Raw genomic sequence first — 18,831 nt, 5'->3', positions numbered from 1 at the left:
TTTCCAGTTTCAGCCAGGAAGGGTAGGATTTGCTAACAGCTAGTCGAGCGCCTGCAAAGGAGACCTAACAACTCAAGAGTAGCTGCTTCGCGAATGCATCTACTATCGGATCGGAATCGCGGCCCGCTGAGAAGATCCGGCGACCAGCTCAGCGGGCGGTAAAGATTCCATTATTGGGCATCACTGTTTTCTGTACTGTATTTAACACATTAATTTACACTAATATGATTGTTAACAATATAATATTATAATGCAAAAAGAATAGAACATGCAAAACTATTAATAAACTGTAAACTTTTATCACTTAAAAATAACCATGGTCAGTTTTTAAAATTACATAGTACTCACCCAAAAAGTCAAGGCTCGGCTGGAGTGTCCTTGGTATTTTGATGGACCACGGAGCGATGGCCAGCATCTCAATTGGATCGAGGCTGATTATGTCCTCTGTAGTATTGAACGTGGATTAAATTGTTTAATTCAAACAAATTAAGGATTTGGTATAATTATAGTATTACAGATATTTCCTGTTTTATCAAATTACATATATAACATCATCTGTAATGAATTCCTAATTTTCAACGTGCCAGTAAGTTAATGTGGAATGTTGCTTTCATAAAAATTTACAATTATGACGACAGTTTTTGGACTAGCGTGGTTTTTTGTTTGTAACATTTGTATTTGCTACAGGTAAGTGGAGAATTGCTCACTGTCGTTTTTGGGGTGTATTTGCTGTTGCGACAATAGCGTTAACGCCATTTTAATAGAAAAAGTTATATGAAGAAACCTTATAAAACACCTATAAGCATAATATATTCATAGATCGTTTTATTGTATACGCTGTTTTTACTTTACGTGAACGAAAAATGCTACGATTCGTTGGAAACAAGGTACGCGAGTTTTGCTTTAATAACATAGTTAAAAAAAAATCGACGACTATATTGAAGCCGTAAATTCCGAAATTTGTTTAGAGGTGTGGGAGAGTAACAGGTGGCGACCTAAATTGAAGGGATGAGGAAAGGACGCTTAATCTTAACAGTGGGTTAGCTCACCGACACCAGATACTTAAAATTTACTGCCTAACTAGAATAATACATTTCATTTCAAAACGTTGACACTAATTTATTTCATGGTTTACACGAAGCGATCTCTTCATTTTGAAGGAAAAAAGGAAGATCCGATAAAAAGAAATCGTCATAATAATAAATGAATAAATATATACATATATATATATATATTGATTTTGTAAAATCGTATTGTAAAATTCTAAGTCACATTTCATGCGTTGTAAAACTTACAAATATGTAGTTTTGAAAAGCGGTAGTAAAGTCTTCATGATACATCATATATTAATACGTGAAGCAAAAACATTGTATCCCTTTTTACGAAAATTGCGCGGTCAGAGGAGTATGAAATTTCCCACACTTATTGAGAATATAGAGAAGAAGTGCAGAATGCTAATTTTTTTTTTAAATTATGCATTACAAATACATAAATCAATAAAGAAACAATACACACACTACCATGTATTTGACAGACACACACACACACACACACACATAGTCTTTGTTTATGACAATAAACTTTTGTTATAGCTTAAAGTCTGTAGTCAAATTGAAAGTAAGTTAATATTGTTTATCTTTCTTGGCGAAATCTGTCACTATAGAAATATAGTAAATAATCTTTGACAATAGAACCATAATAATGTTCAAACTTATGATTTCAATTAATTTTAGTCGAAGTTCGACTACTGCGGGACCACTAGTTTAAAGAATAAAATTACTAGCTTACTCATATCAAACTATCTGTGTTTAAATATAGCAATTAGACGCCAATTTTCCTAAGGAAATACGTACCTAACACATGTTTACGAACGAATTCCCCGATGATGGAATAACATCGTGTAATAAATCGTACTAGCGAATTTTATAAATGTGCATAATTAGTGGTAGTAAGGCGTATTTGTAAACCCGCAAAGGTAAATGTCTCTATTGTACCTATTCCCATCGCGGAGCAGACATGCGTACTGGTTTGAAGGGAGAAACTGCTGTTATTAAACACAATTGAATTTTAAATGTAATGTCTCAAGGTGGATGACGGCTTTTACGTGACATGTGTCCCGTTTAGCCAAGCTCAAGCACCAGTGCAAGAAAAAAGCTCTCTTGAGGACCGCAAACAACGGATGCCGAATAATAAACACGGCCGCAAGAACATCCATGTTCGGAAAGAGCTTTTCGTTAAAAAAAATATATTTCATACATATAAAATATCAAAATTAAGATTTTTAAGTGGTTACTGGAGCCCATAGACATCCACAACAAAAATGCGCCACCCACCCTGAGATATAAGTTCTAAAGTCTCAAGTATAGTTACAACGGCTGCCCCACCCTTCAAACCGAAACGCATTACTGCTTTACGGCAGAAATAGGCAGGGTGGTGGTACCTACCCGCGCGGACTCACAAGAGGTCCTACCACCATAAATGTTTCGATATCTATTTTATTGCTCGTGTTTTTCGAATTAAAAAGAAACATTTTACGCCGTATTTGTTTCAGATCGTAACTTTTTACATACATAAATATAAAAGCAACGGTGTTTCTGCAAGAAGTTTCTGATCCGTAAAGAATTATTTTATTAACATCGCTTTCAAGGTTTCGTTTCCTTCATCTCCGTAGATTTCGCTTGAATTATTTCAAAGTCACAATGTGATCAGAATGTCAAGGTCTGATCTCTGCAAACTATTATCAATGCCTGACTGATTCAAATAATAATTATCGAGAGCTGTTCTGCTTCTATGAACAACTTAATGCAACACTGCAACATTGCTGTTAACAAAGATTTATCTGTGCTCATACGTACCGGCAAAATCAAAGCCGAACAGCTTCCAAGCTCCACGCTTCGTCACGATGATAGCGTGAGGATTTATATTGCGATGGACTTGCTTCAAATTGTAGTGAAGATGGTTCAGAGCCTCTACGATCTATTCAAATATAAAAATATGTAAATAACGATACACGTGCAACTGAAATAAGATTAGTTTTCATAGAAGTAGCAATATACCTATATAAACATAAAACGCAACTTCTCTTTGAAGCAAATTTTAATGTGAAGATGGCAATAGTAAATAAATTTACAGGAACCTGTTTTGCGCGTGTGTGATGCTGTGAGAGTTTTGCGGCGTCAAAGGCATAAAATATATTTTTTTAATTATATTTCGTGCCGTAAATTGACAGCAGAGCTCACGTTGCACTTGGGTGTTAAATCGTTATTGTAGCCTCCTGACAACGTTACGTAAATACAGCGGCCCGCCTTTGTATCAATAGGAGGCCGAATTACATTTGAAATCAGGGAGTACCATAACCATTTGGCCAAATAAATCCCTTTTATTAAATGAGATTGTTTGATTTAGTTTAGTGCCAATGTTTTCTTACTGTTACTGCAAAACAAGCTAAGTCGAACGAAACTTGAGCGGAATTTTAGCAAAGTCAAAATGAATTGGAGAAGAACGTCAGGAAAAATTTCAAAATGCAAATTTGTTTATCAAACATTTTTGATTGATTTATTTTTTTAATACGTGAACACATAACGTATTTATGCTATAATATTTTCTGTTTTCTTTTGTAATTGACTTAATTTTGTTTTGGCGACAAAAAATGAATTTTTCCATTTTTTTTTAAATAAAATAGGTATAGTTCGCAAACTACTCGTACGTGTTTAAGCGTATTAATTTTTAATCATACTCTTTTTAACACTTTTTTGTTGGCTTCCCCGTATATATTATGTAACGGAATCTTTAAACGTGTTTGTTTCAATATTTCAATAACGTGATTCGGTCACATAAATAAAACAATGAAGGAAAATTTTACAAAGAAACCGGAGGCTCGAGTTTTTTTCTTAAACAAGTCTTCTGGGATTGTGTAAATAAATCAATAGACTGATATAAATATCACCTTAAATCTGGCTTTCGCCCGTATGAACGAAATCAGTTTCCCTGAAATACGTTTCAGTGAACTTTACTGATCCACCGAATTTTTTTTTTTCGATGGGTTAACTCAATCGTTCATTTTATTTCTGAATGTAAGGAATATAACTTTCAGATAATAATTTTACCATAGCAGATAAAGATGTATTTTTGAAAAAAAATACTTATTTCATTATCTAGGTATATTGATGTCCGTATGTATATAATTCAGTACATACGTCGCAGTCGTTTCTTTATTTCACTGAGATCGATCTCGTGCAATAGGTAATATATTAAATAAATCTGTACTTTTTATTTCGTTTATACCGTTTTCTGGACTGTCTTCATCTATTTAACATTTGAGTGAACTAACAATAAACTGAGTTTAAGTGTCATGCCGTAAAGTTCATTATTCTGTTTAATGAAAAGGATATATTAAGAGACTTTTTGGCGGGATCGCGAGGAGCGAAGTTGTGTGATTTGTTTTATTTTGTCTATTTAGTGTTTCTTCAGATTTAAATGTATCATAACGGTGGTTTATTAACTACCTTAGTATCTGTGAAACACAATGTGGGAAAATGAAACAAAGCCGCTGGACGTAGCTTCTCGGGATCGTCCAAAAAGTCCACTGAAAAAGTCTGAGTAAATGACCACCATTTTACTGAGATTATATTTCACCTCATCTCATGTCATCTCATTTCATTTCAAATTACCATTTTTCATAAGAAAAGTATAGAAAAGAAAAGTATATAGAACGTTTTTTGTTAGACTCCATTGTACTAATGATCAATTCTTCATACCGATTTCTATATATGAAATTAATTCTTAAGGAGTAAACTTTGAGTGGGAGTAAGAGATTTGCGTTGACTGCGAAGAAGGTCCCGTTTGTAATGGCGGCACATTTCAGAAGATCAGAAGATATATTTTTTATTAATTATATTTATTTTACATATGCCTCTAATTGTACTAGTTTATTATTACTACTTTATTCATATTAAAGAGTCGTTTATCCTCTGTTCAGAATCTTTAATCAATCATTTTATTACACAAAAAGGAATTACCTGGAGAAAGCCGAAGCGGAGCTCAATATCCAAGAAGTGGTATTCGGTGCTGCATAGCGGCGGCGGCGGTGGTGGTGGTGGTGGTGGCTGGTAGCCAGTAGGCGTTCCGAAATTCATTGGAAATGGCCGGATAGGCTGTGGTCCTCCCGATGGTATATTTGATTCCTGTATTTTAATTTAAGATATACAAAAAAAAAATATGTACAAACAAAGTATAGAGATCGTTTCCGAAGCTAAATCGGCAGTAACTATAATTCTAATATGAAAAAGAAAAATGTTTACATATTTTTACATAAGCATAATAACTTGTTGTGAGCTCGCAATATATCGCAAACGTAATCACGCCAAAGGATCCTCCGAAATCCGATTTTAATTGTGGCGCGAGCTATATAATGTAAAAAATTACTCCTGCCCATAATAATTGCTCTGAATTTCACGTTTTTCTCTGCGAGAACCTTTCTTATTCACCCGTTGATTTCCTCTTCCTTTTCCTATCTGCTTCGGCCTCTAGATCTTCCTTGTTTGTGTTTTTTTTTTGCCATTGTAGGATCATACAGCCCACCTGATGGTAAGTGATTATTGTCGCTCATGAACGTCAGCAATACCAGGGGCACAGCTAAGTCGCTGCCTCCCGTTGGTTACTCTCTGCAAGCCTCGTTTGAACATAACGTCACATATGAGGGCTTTTTCTCACGGAGCGAAAGATATTACTAAGCAGCGTCCTCGCAAAATCTGCTAGATTCTATTAATTATCCTCCCGATATAATATTATAATGTTTGTGGTCACAATAGACCTAATTACTGCATTGTAGATGAACAGATTCGATTTTCTGGTGAGATGTTTAGAACTGAGGATTTTGTTGTAGGCATTAAAAGTGTTCTACCTGTTTCCTATGGGCATATTAGACTTGAGTTTTACCTCCATCACGTTCAAGTTGCTGACGGAAGATCTCAAGTACTTAAAACATCAAACGCTTTTTAATTGGTATCCAGTAATATATGAGTACGTCTTCAGAATGAACGATGTGTCAGTTATTAAGGACATGCTACGTTTTGGGTGGGGTTGATTAGTAGTTTCAACTTATTAGATTCAGCCTTCGAATTCAAACAATGACAGCTCATGCCAGTTTTCAATTCCAATACATTACATACTTGATAAATGCAATTAAAGATCTGAACTTCGATGACAACTTGTTGAATGAACCAACTAAAAGTTCTGTTCTTGAACGCGTCAGAAATTTCACAAGCACCGTTCCGCGAAATTACTTTGAAATGTTTTCTATTTTATGGACGTGTCGAAGTTAAACTTATCGAAACGGAAAAGCAACACGTAGTTGTGAATTTCATATACTAATTTTCTTTTTAATGCAAATTACGTTAAATACCGATGTCAGTACAATCTTTTTTGGGTCCTCACGACTCCGCTGGAGATATGAAGCAAAAGTCGCAATTAAATCATAGTTTTGTATAATGGCTGCCCCCCCCCCCCCCCCACGACACCAAAATACATAATATATGTCTGCTTCGCGACAGATACTAGGAGACTGCTAGGAGCTGCCCCCCCCACGACACCAAAATACATAATATATGTCTGCTTCGCGACAGATACTAGGAGAACAGTTGTAACTAGCCGTGCGGGCTGACATTACCTAGGAACTACCTCCAGCTTTTCTATCATCCAATTCATAAAAGTAAAAATACGTTTTACCTACACGATAGCAGATACTTTATTAACGTCGAAGTAATGTTTGAACATGTATTATTTATAAGTACAGTCGATTCGAATACAACGAAATGTTTTACTCATTAGGCCATAGCGTCTTCGTATATGGCTTTGAACTAATCAGAAAAAAGTGACACAAAAAATATAATATTTGTGGCAGTGAAACTTGAGCGAAGTCAAAACGTTGCTATAACAACAGAGTTCATGGAAACCAAAGATATTACATTTGCGATTGTTGTGTCTCCAAAATAAAGAAAATGTACGACCTAAGTGCGATGAAATTTCAAATAAAACTCTGTAACGGCGATTTAGAAATTTAATGTGGGAGATTCACCTTATATTTCAGGCAGGTGCTATCGGGATGGCCGTCAGTGGGTTCTTTTATGAGACAAGTTTTGTTACTGCTACAAGTAAATCTACAATACAATACGCGTAGGGACAACCGAAGTAAACTGATTGACTAATAATTAACCTTTGACCGTAGACTGATTTACTGACTGACTGCCGTGCTCATTACGTGTGGCCATTTAAAGATTTTACATCAAGGTGGAAGCGACAGGGTTATCGCTTATGTTGAATTTTGTTTTTACTCTGATCTTTTGATAACAGAACGAATTAAATATACATTTAAACGACAAGTACTAAGTGAACATGTTGGTCCCATTATACATATCGACGCTTGAAAGACAAACGTGACTAAGCGACAATGCGTGAACTTTACAGTAGACTAATTTAAAGTTGAAATACCTGAAATAAATTCTGTTTTAACAAATCTAGCTGTAGGATTGAAATGATTTTAATAGCCCTAGAAATATATATTTTTTGCGCATCGAATATGGTTATTGCCTATCATTTATGTACAAAGCAATTATTGTCGCATCGTCACGTTTGCCTTTCAAGTGTCGATATGTATGTCTGGCCTCCTTGTCGTGACGACAATAACAGCCAACAACTCAACCAGATATTCTAAATTTCAATAAATTACCGAGAAGCCATTAGCTTTAACGAGCACACTTTTTACTACGTACGAAATGAGACTTTTAGAGAAACTGAAAACATAATGTCACCTGACTAACTTCAAACTTTCCAGCTCTCGCACAAAACCGAGAAAAATATTATATTTTACGTTCATAGTCCACACATTGGATGCAAAGCGGAATCAGGATAAAATAAAAGCGAAATGAAAGCAACAGGTTAAGATTAACGGGACCTTTCAGCATTTATCCATAGCGGCATCCCGAGTAGCGAGTAATACTTCGTTTTCACTTTCATTTAGTTCTCATTCTCAGCACTTTATCAAAATGGAATTGTGAACAAGTTTATACTACTTTTAAAAGTATCAACAATTTAACACTCTGCTCGCATTTTTCAACGACAAAAATTCTAACATGCAGAACATACTTTAGATTCAATTGTTCGTTGTTCAACTTGTGGATTTTATTCCACATTTTATCTGGAAAGCCCAAAAAGTTGCTTGGGTGTTTCCCAAATTATTACTTTATTTTAGACCGAATTTTTTATTTGTATTTTAAATTTAGTAAAAAAGACACTGGTGTCTTATGGAAAGCCGGTTGGAACGGAGTTCTTCTATTCGCTATATCTCTCTCGTATTAAGGAATGATTAAATCAAAAGTAAGGATGCATAATAAAATTATTAAATAAATCATAAAATGTGAATAAATGCGAATAAAGTTGGAATTGCAGATAAGTTATGTGCGATGATCATTAGCAATATAAACAAATACGAATTAATTATGAGTCCAATAGGACAATTCAGTCTTTGAGTATGATAATAACTGAAATTCTTATTTTAATTTTATTGTTAATGAATGTGGTAGTTATACTTACATGCCATGCCAATATATTGGCCAAACTAGCCAAGATGGGTTCTGTAGCGAATATCAAAGAGCCGTTGCTTTCTTCGGCACTGTGCATGACAGCAAGCGTTTTCGTGATGCTGGGCTTTCGCTTTAAATTGTCGATGCCAATACGGATACGTTCGAGCAACTGCTCCCGTCGTTTCGGCTTATAGAGTCTTTCGGCAAGCTTTTTATCGAAGACAAATACCGATGCTTCCTGCAAAAGAGTACACAATGAATAAATAAATATATTAAAAACATGATTTTAACTCAAACCTTTCTTACACATAGGCTTTAGAAATAATTTTGAGTAAGTTTGACAACGTGAACGGAAATATTCACTTTATACATAGTTAATTATCATAATCATCACAATTTTTCCCTCCTTATTCGCTGGTTATCTAAGGGGGTATTACAGCTACGCCCGGATGGGTAAATGAGCTCGCGGGCTCAACCTGAGCGAATTTGCTAACACTAGCCCTGACAAGAGCAGTGCTTCGCAGAATCTATCAGCGGATCGGAATCGCGATCCACTGACAAGATCCAGCGAGAAATTCAATTGGCTGTGTCTATCTATGAGTGAGTTTGCCCGTCGAAGTCTTCCTTGTAATCGACGATTTCGACGAGGACGGTGACCAGTGTAGGAAAGGCCTAAAAACAACGAGAGTGAATCCGGGAATACGACAAGACATGTTTCGGGCAACGGTAGCTTTGTGTTGCCCCATCGCTGTCGAATAAGTCATTACAATCATCATTAACATGGTCCCTATTTACCTACAACGCAAAGAAAAGGCAACTGGCGCACGCATTCCGTGCTTACTCGAAGCTGTTACTCGCGCGCAATGTACAATATTAGCAAATAAAAAGAACAAGATTTGAAATTTTTATTAATAAACAGATGTTAATTGGTCAAGAAACCCATTGGATTTGACAGTGTGAACGCCTCCGCCTACCTTGCTACATCTTCTCGAAGTTTCAAACAAATTTTATTACTTCGCGGCAGAAACATGCAGTGTGCGGATTCACCTTTCACAATCCATTGTGAACAACACAACTTTTCTTAAAATATACCCGTACCTACTTTCTTTCACTGAATTCTGCACTCTATATCCATTGAGTGAGTTTATAAACACACAATTGAATATTGCTTGCTTCCAAAATCAGTCGGTAATGGAAGACCGGAATGCATTCAAGGCAATACGTAATCAAATTTAAAATTTCACATATCAGTCGAATCGAAGCTGCTCGGTCTAAAAGCAAATAGATGCTCTTGAAAGTCTCCATTCTTTCTTTTCCTTATTTTTGCTTTGCTTTGATTTTAAATTAGGTTACTTACTGGTGGTAGGACCTCTTCTGAGTCAGCACGGGTAGGTACCACCACCCTGCCTATTTCTGCCGTGAAGCAGTAATGCGTTTCGATTTGAAGGGTGGTTCAGCCGTTGTAATTATACTGAGACCTTAGAACTGACATCTCAAGGTGGGTGGCGCATTTACATCGTACATGTCTATGGACTCCAGTAACCACTTAACACCAGGTGGGCTGTAAGCTCGTCCACTCACCTAAGCAATAAAAAAAAAAGACGGTGACCCTCTTTATTTTTACTGATATTCATTATTTAGGATCGACGAAATAAAAAAGGAAACTCTCTAATTAAACATAAGTCAAGCGATTTTTTTCTGAACAATTTAGGTTAGTGTACACCAAAAGGTATACTTTTGAAAACCACTGAACTAACCATGTTATCTCACTTTAAGATCCTGGTTCCTCGTTTGTTGGGGGTGGCCGGCACGTTAAGCCGGCTTCTGCCCAACGTCGGGGGGCCTGACCAAGTGACGCGCCGTCTCTATACAGGGGTGGTGCGATCAATGGCCCTATACGGGGCGCCCATGTGGGGCCATTCCCTCGCCGTGGGGGTTGCTGCAACGGCCGCAATGCACCATCGCGGTCAGGGTCATCCGTGGTTATCGCACCATCTCTTTCGAGGCGGCGTGTGTACTGGCTGGGACGCCGCCTTGTGTTCTGGAGGCGCTCGCCGCTGACTATCAGTGGCGGGCTGACCTTCGGCCCGGGGCGGGGCGCGTCCCAGCCCCACTGTGGTCAGAGCAGGGCCCAATCACGGCGGTCCGTGCTGGAATCATGGTTCAGGCGGCTGGCCTATCCTTCGGCTGGTAGTAGGACCGTCGAGGCGATTCACCCAGTCCTTGTGGACTGGGTGAATCGTGACAGAGGACGCCTCACATTCCGGCTCACGCAGGTGCTCACTGGGCATGGTTGCTTCGGTGAGTTCCTGCACCGGATCGGAGGCGAGCCGACGGCAGAGTGCCACCATTGTGGCTGCGACTTAGACACGGCACAGCACACGCTCGTCGCCTGCTCCGCATGGGAGGGGTGGCACCGTGTCCTCGTCGCTCCGGATAGCCTGCCGACCGAGAGGGCTGGTAGTCGTGGCGCCGACGACCACCGGTCCGGCGTCCCGAGGGGGAGGGTGATGGGAGAGATGTGCTCCGCACTAAACGCTTCACTTTCCTCCCTTTGCCTTTTCATGAGTTCTGTCTCATGCGAGGACGCAGGTTGTTGAGCGACAGGAGGTTTTAGTCAGTTCGACTCCGACACGCCCCGCCCTCCATCCCCAGGGGAGAGCGGAAGTCCAGCGATTTCCTCCTGATCAAAAAAAAATCTACGAAAAACTGCCGAAAATTCTAGGGATCTTTCGAGAAACAGTCAAAGCTAAATCTTGCTTAAAATATTAAAGCACACTTTTTTAGAAACTACTGTTTAAGAACAATACTAGATAAAATTTCTCTTAAAACGGCAAATATGAATACATAAAAAAGTGTACATACATTATTTTGACAGTTTAGTTTATAAGAATTGATATTTAGAAGACCAATATATAAGTACACTTATACGAAACTCTAATTTATATTTGTCCTGCTCTTGATAGATGCAAAAGTATTAAGCCACCGTTATTTTAAATATCAAATATTGTTTTGCAACCACTAACAAAACATTGCGCTTTATAGAAAGAGGAATATTCAAAGCAATTTATTTTTCTGGAAAAGAGCAAAGCTCCTCGAGCATTGTGAAATTGACCTTAGCATTGGATATTTTCAATGCCAGCTGGTATTATAAATAGAATTTCCTATCTTGCTTCTTGAAATCATTTCCATTTGATGTACATTTCATACTTTATTTACCTACCACTTTATTTCTGTTTTATACACATTTTAATGATACAGGAGAAACGTTTTACGATATATTTATGAGTGAGCTATTTATGATATTTAGGTACAGTTTCTGTGGTTTAGATGCGATGTTTCAAAATGTACATACTTGGGCAAAAGTAAAAACATATAACCATATGAAACTATTGTTAGATTTAATAATGAAAACAAAAATTAATTTAAAGCCATATAGTACGAGTAAGATCGTCAGTCGGTTTAAATATATTTTCAGGCTGTTGATTGAATAGTTTTTTAGTATACAATAATTTACATTTTAACACTGAGCATATTTTAATATTATCCATCAAAATTTTATACACTTATTTGAAGGATAATTTATAAGGTTAAGATGGATATTTGTTTGAATACGTTTCAGTCTCGAAATATTTAAGAAGCGGAAAGTTGTTGAGACTAAGAACGTTGAAAAGAAGTCGTAGAGCGAATACTTTATTAATGAGTAATATATATTATAGGCCAGTGTCTCAAGGTGGGCGGCGGCACAGACGTGCTTCATGTCTATGGGCTCTGGTGACCACTTAACACTAGGTAGTGAGCTCGTCCATCCATCATAGCAATAAAAAATGTGATTACACTAACTTCATCAATAAGCTTCAGCTTTTGCGTCAAGTGCCATCTATCGGCGACAAACGGAATTGTAAAATAGAAAATTATATCACATTACAATGCGTTGGGCGTGCCATTTTCTATCGCTTAGTCGAAGAATTTTATTACTACTCCTACTACTCATTCAGTGATTGGAGTGGCATTAAAATTAAACTAGCTAAGCCGTTTATTCTGGGCGAATGAGAGTTAGAACTAGCATCCAAAGGCGTGTCTCTATCCCATATAGTGCCCTCTAGTGAGTGTGCGGTCAAAATGGAATACTCACAATGTAGCAGATTCATTGAAAATTAGCCCACTGAATTTCTCGCCGGATCTTATTTTATTGTTGTTTTAATATTAAATTATTATTGTCGATTTATAATTGCATAAGTTGATAAAAAATGCTTCTTCTCCGAGTGCCACACGTCTTTTTTTATTACATTTTCTCCCGAGATACCATAGGTTCCTTTTTCTTTTCGGATAGTCTAATTATTTTGCAACTTATTCATACCAGTTGACCAAGTGTTATAACGGGCGAACACCTAAAAGCTACGTTTAGATTCATCAGGATCCCTTCTGGTTTACGGTAGGCAGCGGCTTGGCTCTGCCCCTGGCACTGCTGAAGTACATGGGCGACGGTAACCACTGACCATCAGGTGGACTGTATTCTCGTCTGCCTACAAGGGCAATAAAAAAAACCTGACAATGAGTATGTAAAATTACTTGAAGATCTCTCCACCAATTAAGACGCGAAAGCGTAAGAAACAAATGGACTCACTTCCGCTTTAAATCTATTAGTATGGGCAAATAGAGAAGATGTTTCGTCGAACAAATCGAATTGCTCAGTAAGCCGACGACGCATATGCAAAATCTCCTGATATTGAAGTTAACGCGATTTTTGCTGGACTTCCATTAGTCTTGTTCCTCTTATGACCGACGCAAATGTCGAATGACCCGCGGTTCACTTGTGAATGATGAAAACGTTCAATCAAAACGGTTGCAGTGGCATATTAAATACCTTTCACATCGGACCTTGGAAAAAAATCTTTGTTTGCGTTATTAATGGAAGTCCATTATGGTTTTTTTCTAATTTGTGAAGTGGTTTCAAGAGCTTGTTTTTTTTAATTATTGTACTTTTAACGAGGATATTTTTAGTGCGAGCGTAGTCTACGTGGAATTTTTACTGTGTAACAAAATGTACAGTTTAATAAAACTGTACAATAGTAAATATAATGTTGTATTATTTAATTATAGCTGTTGTTACGTCATTTCTAAGTACGTTCATTTACAATTTATAATATTGGACGCATTGTTATTTATTGGAATAAAAAGTAGTATGTATACCTGTTCGTAACACAATCTATGGCATTGGAAAAAAATTAAGTCGACCGGCTGTGCTGTTGCGTGATAGCAAATAACAAATACATACATCTTGTTGCTTATAAAGTCATACAAATAGTGAAAATGTTTCAGATACACACACTAAATCTCTCCATGATAATTAATATGCTTGGCCACCAGAGAAATACTTCACTTGGCAACTGGTTATTATTTCTACTAGTTTTTTAATGTCGTTTCGGCTCAGGTAATGTCTGTACACTGTATGTGGTTCGTTCTCAAAATGTTTTTTTAAGCATGTAAAACTGAAAACCGCACATTTACCGCACTTAACTCAAAATGAAAATATTGATTTCAAAACTTTAATAACTGTTCTTCTGAAAAAGTTGTTTTCGAAATTCCACTATTTAATCAGTTTAATTGGATCCGCCGTTTCATTATGATATTACAAAGTCTACATCCAAGTTGTGCCTGATCGCGGCTAGATTAGTTGGCTATAAACTTTAGAGTAATGGCTAACAACGACTTGCAGCAGTTTGTATTCCAAATTAAACAGTACGGAGAATTGTATTATTTTATTGTTCTCAAAGTAATTCTAGGACCAGATTTTTCTAATCTTGAATTTACATTTAAAGATTTTTGTTGAATATTGATTTATAAAGTTTAAGATGGACCCTCGTGGAGCTATTGTGATGATGGTTTCGTACACGGATAGGGTACATACAAATTTATTCCAAGCTGCCCAGGGAGACTAACATCTAGTTCGTTAATACGTTCTACAGATTAAACTTCTTTTCTGATAGTATTCTGCGACGATATCACACGTTCAGCTTCGAAAAAGGGTTCAGAGTTTTGGAGTCCTATTCTCTTTTAAGGTTCAAAAAAGATTCAGTTTCATTTAATATTGAGTTTACTATCCGCATGGTCATGTTTATACGCGTGTAATGTTATAATCGTGATTTCATAATATCGTAATGAATTAAAATATCGACATGATATCCCAAGTCGAGTGATAACATTCACATGGCGTTCACAAGCTTAAAAAAATGCAAAATAAATGTAGGCTATTAAAATTTAAAAATTATTTAATTCAGGAACCAGTCCATACATGTGTGTACATAGAATAATTGAAATATTTTTATCACACCAATATCTTCAACTGAATCAAATAAAAATTATGATTGAATAAAAATTATTATGAAGATACACATACAGAAATAAACTCTGGTCAATATCGTAGTCTAAATTTAAGTTTGGATCGGGAGTGCTAGAGTGCTTGACATGCAGCTCGGTCCAGTGCTGCATTATCGGACAATCCGGGTCCATCTTCCAGATGAAAATCTGCAGGTAGCTGTGTAGACGCAGCTCATACATACCCGGCATCAGGGACGCGACTTACTTCCCTGAAACATCCCTCATGCTCTGCACTACCTCGGCAAGTATCTTTGCGGATATAGCATAAAAAAAACATGTACATTCAATCAGGAAAATTGACGAGTACGAACACCAAAAGTGATCGCAACTTCAAAAACTACAAGGAGATGTGTTTCATATGATGTTATATGTATATGTAGTTGCGTATTTACGAGTATGTTGATGGTGCCGCAGACTTGAAACTAATGAATGATTAAAAATAAACGGGGCAAACCACTTCAGGCCGAAATCTAGACAAACAACGGGCCTTTAATTACGAAAATTGAAGTGTAAATAGTGTAGAAGCGTAAAATCGATTATTGCTTGTGAAAATAAGGAAGGGAAAAGAAACGAAAACTTTGTATAATCATTCAGCACGTGTTCAAATGTAGTAAATAATTAATTAAGTAAATAGATAAAATATAACAGTGACAAGTAAAACTTTACAAAAATATGAAACTGAAAATGTACATCCATCGAGTTCGCTGCTATTGGTCTCATCGTTGCTTTTCCAAAAGGTTGCACTCTGCTTGTTAAGCCCCTCTTTCGCTTTCACAAAACCTTTCTATTTTGGTTATTAAGCCAACGAGGTACGAAGTGATTGAAAATATGAAACGTTATAATCTTAAGTTTTATTTTAGTTAATGGCTTTCCTAGTATGGAATACAGCAGCGTCCGTATACATTTATCGCAACGTAATTCTATCAAGTTTTTTTTTCTGATTGAAGACTTCGTGGCCTAAAGGATAAAACGTCCGGTGCATTCGTGTTGAGTGATGCACCGGTGTTTGAATCCCGCCGGCGGGTACCAATTTTTCTAATGAAATACGTACTTAACAAATGTTCACGATTGACTTCCACGGCGAAGGAATAATATCGTGTAATAAAAATCAAACCTGCAAAATTATAATTTGCGTAATTACTGGTGGTAGGACTTCTTATGAGTCCGCGCGGGTAGGTACCACCACCCCGCCTATTTCTGAAGTGAAGCAATAATGCGTTTCGGTTTGAAGGGTGGGGCAGCCGTTGTAACTATACTGAGACCTTAGAACTTATATCTCAAGGTGGTTGGCGCATTTACGTTGTAGATGTCTATGGGCTCCAATAACCACTTAACACCAGGTGGGCTGAGAGCTCTTCCACCGATCTAAGCAATAATAATAAAAAAATGTCGGACAAAAAAAACGGACGAGTTTTTTACCCGTTTTCAAACACAAGGGTTAATTTGAGCTTTTTCCTTGTTCAAAGGAATATACATAAATATTAAGCGTGCTGTTCGTTTTAGTTTAGAGCTTACGAGTAAAAAGCAATCCGCTCAGGGTTCAGCGTAATCCTGATAATGTGCCTTCCATTTGAGGCTCAAAGTTGGATCTTAACAGTTTTGCGTAAGCCGTGTCTGTTATGAACGGAAACAAACAATCTTCACCGTTACTCGTGGTCATCAAACTGTAAATACTACAGACACAGACATACTTGTGTCAATTTAGTAGTAGTGCAGTGCAATAGCACTAATAATAATATTATAAATAGTTTATTAGTTTATATATAATACATGGTAAAATGGCAAACGGTAGATAGCGCGTATGCGCGTATGTTTGACCGACTGCAAAGATCATTCATCAATCATAGTGATCGCGGAAAATAATAGTAATAATAATAATAATAATATTACATGTGGAGGGTGGTATCTACAGAAATAATCCCGGTAGTTGTGTCGGTGAATGGTTTGGTCCCTAAAAGCCTCTCAAAACATCTCGAGAGGCTTGGTCTGAACAAAAAGTCGGTGGTGGCCCAAATGCAAAAAGCAGTCTTGCTCGACAATGCCCGTATAGTTCGCCGGTTTCTCTCCCAATAGCCCTAACGCTCCGGCCGATTGTTGCCCACCTCGCCGGAGTGTGTCCTGCCGTCTTCCCAGGCGTGGCAGTGTTTAATGCAGAATAATAATAATATATATCTATTTATTAGATTTCTGTCACATACATATTCTCAGAAATTAAATTCATTAATTTTTAAGCCAAATTCACACTATACAGGGTTTGTATTTGAAATAAAATGAGAGAAAACGAAACATTTTTTTTCTTTTTGGAGTTTATTGGAGTTTACTCCTTTAGAATCGATTTACATATATAGGCCCGGGGTATGAAAATTATGGGGACCAAAATCGTACTAGCATGTCACACGAAATGCGTTATGCGCCTGATTGGCTCCTGATTGCGTGATGCGTGCGCGCGCCAATCAAAATCGTACTAGCATGTCACACGAAATGCGTTATGCGCCTGATTGGCTCCTGATTGCGTGATGCGTGCGCGCGCCAATCAGGAGCCAACGCGCGGCCGCGTTATTGCAGGTGACGCCGGGCTGCTGCGCCGGCAGTCCGCCACAAAGCCTCGTACTGATCGCGCGTTTCTCTCATTATTGTATTTTCATATATTTGTTAGTCGTTTGTTTTGTGTCTCGTTAATTTGTTAATAATCTGTAGTGTATCGTGTTGTCGTAATATAGAACTATTTCTCGTATTGTTTCGTTTAATTTTTTATATCCAGTAAACTCCAGTCGTGCGTCGGAGCGGACACACACACTTTTTTTTTTCTACCTACGGTAGGCAGCGGCTAGGCTCGGTAGGCAGCGGCTTGGATCGGTAGGCAGCGGCTTGGCTCTGCCCTTGGCATTGCTGAAGTCCATGGGCGATGGTAACCACTCGCCATCAGGTGGGCCATATGTTCGTCTGCCTACAAGGGCAATAAAAAAAAACCTATTCGCTCGTAGCCTAAGGGCTATTCCGTATTTGCGCGGATGGGTAGGTGAGCTCACAGACTTAGCTGAAAGAATTTGCCAACACCAGACCTAGCAAGAACAGTACACCGAGTTCGACGAGGACGGTGACCGGTGCTTGAAGGACCTAAATGCACTAAGAGTTAATCCGGGGAATCCGATAAGATAGTTTCGGGCGACGGCTGCTTTGCGTTGCCTCTTCGCCTAGGTTGGATATATAATTAGTGGCGGCCATGATAAGAGGGCTATCGTGCCGTGCCGCTTCGTCGAATTAGCGTTCTGACACTACCTTAAAATACTGAATTTTATTCGATATGGCCGCTTGTATTATTTAATACCAGTAATCGGCTCAGTTGCTATAACTAATTGTATGAAAAACATCGACTTCTTGGGGACTAATCGAGCGCCACGTGTCGCATGTTCATGGTAACTATTACAGAAACCATTCCTGGATATTTAACATTAATTGTATCAAGTTTTTATCACAATTATATGAACATTTACAGAATTCATCTAGTAAATTTACATAGATGTTCTTTACTATTGCTTAGATCGGTGAACCATCTCATGGCTAAGCTTGTGTTAAGTGGAGCCAATAGACAACAATAACGAACTACCACCCACCTTGAAATACGAGTTCATAGTCTCAGTTCCATAATACGACTGTCTTCAAACTGAAACGCATTACTGCCTCGCGGCAAAAACAGGTAGGGTGTTGGTACTTATACCCGCGAGCTCATAAGACAACATACCACTACTAAACACGATAAGGTACTCTAACATAAATATCTCGGCAATAACCGCCGAGTTGTACATCAATTTCATTTAATTGCATACTAAATGATTGACCGGTTATTTTGGAATAACAAAGCTTGTAAAAA

At 37.6% G+C, this 18,831-nt stretch overlaps 1 protein-coding gene across 6 annotated transcripts in view; it reads right to left on the bottom strand.

Annotated features, from left to right (window-relative positions):
- bma (SCY1-like protein bma) overlaps positions 1–18,831 on the bottom strand; it is a 98,707-nt gene that overhangs the window by 15,900 nt on the left and 63,976 nt on the right. For all 6 annotated transcript variants that reach the window (XR_016323400.1, XM_089729060.1, XM_028177258.2 and 3 more), the window contains exons 3-6: positions 8,590–8,817; positions 5,019–5,183; positions 2,856–2,976; positions 349–444 (exon numbers count right to left, since the gene is read on the bottom strand). Coding sequence is in view for 5 of the 6 variants with exons in the window: in XM_089729060.1 (XP_089585186.1) it covers positions 349–444; positions 2,856–2,976; positions 5,019–5,183; positions 8,590–8,817 (610 nt within the window). In the remaining variant the exon portion in view is untranslated. The remainder of the gene's footprint in view (positions 1–348; positions 445–2,855; positions 2,977–5,018; positions 5,184–8,589; positions 8,818–18,831) is intronic.

Source organism: Bombyx mandarina, chromosome 01 (assembly GCF_030267445.1).
Source record: "Bombyx mandarina strain Sakado chromosome 01, ASM3026744v2".
Classification (NCBI taxonomy): Eukaryota; Metazoa; Arthropoda; class Insecta; order Lepidoptera; family Bombycidae; genus Bombyx; species Bombyx mandarina.
This window is presented reverse-complemented; position numbering and strand designations above follow the sequence as displayed.